The 6000-nt window shown below is 29.3% G+C and overlaps 1 protein-coding gene across 1 annotated transcript in view; it reads left to right on the forward strand.

The window, feature by feature from the left end:
- Positions 1–6000, forward strand: part of LOC107451935 (uncharacterized) — a gene marked incomplete in the record, with an annotated part of 144271 nt that overhangs the window by 47160 nt on the left and 91111 nt on the right. Inside the window, 1 exon segment of the mRNA XM_043050349.2 lies at positions 5164–5245. Within this exon segment, the coding sequence (XP_042906283.1) occupies positions 5164–5245 (82 nt within the window).

Consider the following 6000-nt stretch of genomic DNA (forward strand, 5'->3'; position numbering starts at 1 on the left):
TTTGATACATATCGACTGCTCTTGGTTTTAAACTAGTCTGTTTATTTCTAGACAAGAAATAATGTTATTCTAAGAGCAATTCTTATTCTTCTTGCAAATTATTACAAAGACAAATATTTTTTCAATGTTCATTTTCTATTTCACAAAGTTAATGTTACTTATTCAAAATCGAGATAACGTTTTTTTAAGCTGCACTTAACTACTTTCTAATATCTCTTAATATGTCGAAAAGGAACATCATCCCTTGGACACAAATCTGTGATGTCGAGGACCCAGCTGAAATTAATAACCGTCATAACGCTCAGATTTTATGGGGTTTACTTTCTTATAAGACCAATCTAGCAGCTCCTTTCAACAGCCTATGTCCTATGGAGCCTTTTTTATTTCACAAATTTAATTATACTGTAATATAGTCCAAATAACTTATTTAAGCTGACAGCTTAAATAAGTAGCTGGGTGGCGCAGTTGGTTTGTCGTCGGCCTTCTGAGCCCAAGTCTGCGGGTTCGATCCCCGGCCCAGACACCGGATTTTCGGGATGCAGGAAATCTTCAGCGGCCATGTCGTATGATTATGCGGCATGTAAAAGATCCCTGGAGTGCCTTATTGGCTCTTGGCATTTCCGGCAAAATTAAATTTGTAGGTGCACTTTAGCATCCAAATGGAGTCTCGGTGCTGCCATCTAGTGTGGCAGAAACTAGACGTCCAAAATAACTTGACCAACGGTATCTCACCCATTGTGGTGGTCCTGAAAGAGTGGATACCACCTCTGGAGAACGCACTAGGTCTGCTCATTGGGATGACTGATTGTGCAGTTCATTGGAAATAAAAAACTTATTTAAGCTGCGCTTAACAACTTTATAATCTTTCTCAAAATACTGAAAAGAATCATCATCCTATGGACACGAATCTGTGATGTCGAGGATTCAGCTGTAATTATTAAACTTCATAAAGTTCAGATTTTACGGGATTTTTTTTTTCTGAGAGACTCATGAGGAAACAGCCTACGGAGATATATTAATTTTTAGCTGAATATAATGCTAGGTACTTTCATATTTTTCGGTATAACATTTCTAATACTTTCTTCATAACCCGAAAAGTCTCATGAGCAGAAACAGCATGGAGCATATAATATTTTACGAACTAAAATTGAAATCAAATGATCAGATTATTAAATATAGTTAAGAAATAAATAAAATTAAGTAGCATCAATTTTTTATCGTAATTCCATGTTAATAAAATTAAAAATTTCAGAGGAATCAACTAAACGCTATCTGTTTTCATATATTTAGACCACTTCAAATAAAATTTGGATATCGTAATGAAATTATATGACCGCTGTTTTAGGGGATAAAATGTAAATCAAAGAAGTTTATAGTTCAATGAATCTGTGAACTGTGAGTGAAACGTTATTATAAGTTTAAGTGCAAGTTGGAAACTTTATGTAGGAAACTCGTGTCAAGTTTTGTTTATACTCTATCATACTGATAGGATTACACAAAAGCACTGTAAAATATTAGAAATGAGAAGAAAAATTTAATATTTATTAGCAAATTAAGGGTTCATTGGCAATATTAATTGGAATTTATATTCGATAAAATATGCACCTGAATTGCAAAAACTAAATTACATTTCACTGCACTAAACTGTTCCTATTCTATTAAGAATCTATTTAAGAAAGGATCCGTTATAAGGGATAAGACACGATTAAAAGAGATTTTTAATTTAATGCCTCTGTGAACCGCAAGTGAAATGTCGCCAAAAATTTAAGTATGCGTCAGTGGCCTCGAGAAAGAAACTTATGTCATGCTCTGTTGAAAGAGAAAAGGGATTTGCAAAGACCTCATCTAATATCGGCGGCATAATCACCGAGCGATAGGAAGATTCTTCAAAAACAACGCCAAGAGGGTGTATATGCATGTCATTCACCCATTCTATGATCCATTCGGATGAACTGTAGTTGAATATCTGGTAAAGTACATAAGTTACAACGTGATAGAAAATGGACAAAATTGTTTGGACGACAGTTCCTCACGGATTCAGAAAGCTGAACGAAAAACTACAAAGAAAAGTAGTGGGACACACTTGTTTCCGGTAGTATTGATAAGAAAGTGATTAAAGATTTGACACGATATTTTCACTCTTATTTATAGCTCATACCACGAAAACTATGTGTTTAATTTTAAAAACAAAAACTCTTAATTGTGCCATTTAGAAATGAGTAACAAAAACCCACTCTTAGCCACACAAGAACCATCTAGCTCTAGTGGATGGTCTATAATCAATCTTCCTATTATTCCAATTCATCGGTTTCTATCCATTTGAATTGACTTGGTTGAGCAATATATTAACCCTGCCTGGGCTCAAATTTGCCCAGAAAGGTTCTACAAGGATATAAGGCATGTATCACAGGATGATGATTGAGCTGTCTAGATTTTACCTTAATGAACCTAGACATTTATATAGCGTTTATATCGATTGAATAGTTGCTGAGAAATATAAATAATATGGAACAAATTTACATCAACTGAGTAATGGCTATAAAATATGAGGTGAATCGGAAAGTTTTGCATTAGGCTGTTAAGAGCAAAATTTTAGTTTAAACAGCCTTTATTCGGCCAAGAATCCCTAACATTGGTCCTAAGACGGCCCGAGTTATATTGGACGTTTATATATAAGATATTGGACGTTGATACACAAAAAATAGTGTTCTCTTTGAGACGATAATGAAAAAAAAAAAAACGTATAAGCAATGTAAAATTGTAGAAACATTTTAAATATTGTGGAAAAAAACAAAGAAATTCCATAACTTGAAAGCTATTATTATTTTAGTGATTACTGTTTTTATCCATTAAAAATAAAACTGAGCGCAGAAAATTTTATGTTTTTCCCCTAATTTTTCAATGCAGTGCAAAAAATGACTAACAATGTTTGTTTCAAAATCTGACTATGCGACTCGAAGTTCCAACCCATAGCTTACTAAACGTTTGAGAAACTTTGCTCTAGCACAATTTTTTTTGTAATTTGTTCAAAATTTAATATTAAGCCTTCTATGCAGAAAATACACAGACAAAATTTTTCTGTACTTTAACATCACGCAGTGTTAGAAAATTTGAACCATTATGTCTTTCAAATTTCCTTAACCTTAATACGGTACCAAATTGAACCATACTATTCCACAAAATAATATTTCTCAATTTGATTGCGTGTTACTGCGGTTCCAATTGAACTGAACTTGGTTCAATTTAAGACATATTTAATGTTGAAAAAAAATTTCACCATATTAATGCTTCAATTTAGTGACATACGAACCTCACTTAATGTTGAACCGATTTTTCTGAAAATATAAAAAACAGTAACCTTAAACTGATTTTGTGATTTTCTGAAGCGCATAACGAAACAACATTCAATGGCCATGTATTGATTTAGATTAGTATTTTCAGTTTTCATACTGGCATTTACAGAAATCAATAATTGAGCGAAAGCTCTTGAATCACATCGACATGCTTAATTTAATTCCGTAAGTGGAGAATGGATTCGTTCTTCAAACTTTCAAATTTGATAATCCATTGTTTCGAAGTTAAGAACATTTGGTCAATGAAATTCGTTGAACTTTTTAGCAACCAACCATTTCAAATAAAGAACCGGAAATAAGTAACTTTTGCATTAAGAACTTGTTAAAAAATTATTCTAAAACTCTGGAATAGTATTGTATTAAAATAATGTTTTTACATCAACTATTTACAGTTGAAACATATGCGCACAATTACTCAACCGAAGTCAATATTGGTATCTTCATTAATGTGTCAAGTAATTTTCTTGTTAAAATAATGTTTTTCTTAATTTTTATTTCTTATTTTTTATTATTTTGAAGTGCCACGCTCATAATTACTCTACTGAATTCAATTTTGGTATCTTCATAAAAGTGTTAAGTAATTTTCTTTTTAAAATTAGATTTATTTATTTTCTTTATAAGTTCTTTAGAGGATGTGAAAGGTTAATTACATTTTCAAAGGTTAATTACATTCACGAAATTATTAAATTATGTAAAAATTTTAATTGATTTTCTTAATAACTTCGTAAAATTAGAGTTTTATTTTAACTTTCATGAAACATTTTATTTTACTTTCATAAAAGTATAACAAAATATAACAAATAGTTTTATATAACACTTTATTTACTTTACAGAATTGTCAACAAATAGCGATAATTACGTATTTTTACTTTTAATATTAATTTCAATTATATAGATAGTAATAAGTAACACTTTATACGACAATTAAGTATTTTAAGTGTTTCTAACTTTTAACATTAATCACTATTCTATAGATAGTAATATATGTAACACTTTATATATCATATAACTTTAATATATCACTTTATTCACTTTTAAGAATAGCCAACAAATGGCGATAATTAAGTGATTTAAGTGTTTTTAAATTTTGACATTTAATACTATTTGCATTAATTAACATTAAAAATTAATTACTATTGCATAAATAGTAATATATATATATATAACACTTTATTTACTTTACAGAATGGTCAACAAATAGCGATAATTATGTATTTTTACTTTTAATATTAATTTCAATTATATAGATAGTAATAAGTAACACTTTATACGACAATTAAGTATTTTAAGTGTTTTTAACATTAATCACTATTCTATAGATAGTAATATATGTAACACTTTATATAACATATAACTTTAATATATCACTGTAATCACTTTTAAGAATAGCCAACAAATGGCGAAGTGTTTTTAAATTTTAAAAATTAATACTATTTACATTAATTAACATTACACATTTGTTACTATTGTATAAATAGTAATATATATATTTAGCACTTTATATAACACATAACTTTAATATGACATATAATTTTAATATAATACTACATTCACTTTTCAGTATAGTCGACAAATAACGATAATTAAGTATATTAAGGTTTAAGCTTTTTAATTTTTAACATTAATTACTATTCTTCAAGTAATGCAAAATCCTTGTCAAAATTTTCAATGCCGTTGAAACCATTAAATTATGTATATGTATTATTTGTATATTCAATTTGTATGTATTATGTAACTATGATTTATATCATTTAATTTTATTTTCATTGCAATTTCATAGTAATATAACATTTTATTCTCTTTTTTTCAGGGTGGTCACAAAATAGCGATAAATGTTATAGGTTTTTTAATATTAGAAGATCTTGGAAACGAGCAACGGAAATCTGCCGAAGGTAAGACCCTCTTTTAGAAAATGGAATTAAAGTATCCCCTCTTCCAAAGTAAAAACTAACATTTTTCAGCAATGGCTATTTTTTCTTTCCTAACTATAATCGGACGAACTGTTCGTAACGCTTTTTATACGCTTTCAAACCGTATATACTCCGTTTTTAACGCTGTAATGGTTACATGGTGTTAATATATATTTAATTAATGCATTATTCTTTTATTTTATTTAAATAGATGTTCGATGTATTTTATATATATAGAAAACTATTAAATATTTATATATATATATTGCTTTTTCCAGTAAATAGAAAACTATTAATGGGAAAAAGCAAAAGTCTTCATCAGGACACATCTTTTGCTATAGTTTATTGCGATATTTATGAATAAAGAATAATTAATTTTATATCCATAATGCTTTTTATGGAGCATTTATTGAGGAAAAGAGTAAAAGAAAAGTTACTTGCAAAATTTACAAAGAGCAGAACTCCTGGGCAGAAATTTACAGTACCATCTCCAAAAGACAAGTGCGCGCTTTTTCCACATGTAGCGTATAGTTATTCTTCCATGTCATGTGATCTATAATATCTAGACTTCTTTGTTAGAACTGAAGCCGTAAGATGTAATCATACGACCGGATGAAGAAGAATTAATATCTCAAAATATTTATTGATTTGAATATAATAACTATATGCCACCATAGAGTAATAAATAAGAGGAGACGGCATGCCCGCACACTCGTGAAGCCTTAAACATTTATATA

The sequence above is a fragment of the Parasteatoda tepidariorum genome, chromosome 8 (assembly GCF_043381705.1).
Source record: "Parasteatoda tepidariorum isolate YZ-2023 chromosome 8, CAS_Ptep_4.0, whole genome shotgun sequence".
Classification (NCBI taxonomy): Eukaryota; Metazoa; Arthropoda; class Arachnida; order Araneae; family Theridiidae; genus Parasteatoda; species Parasteatoda tepidariorum.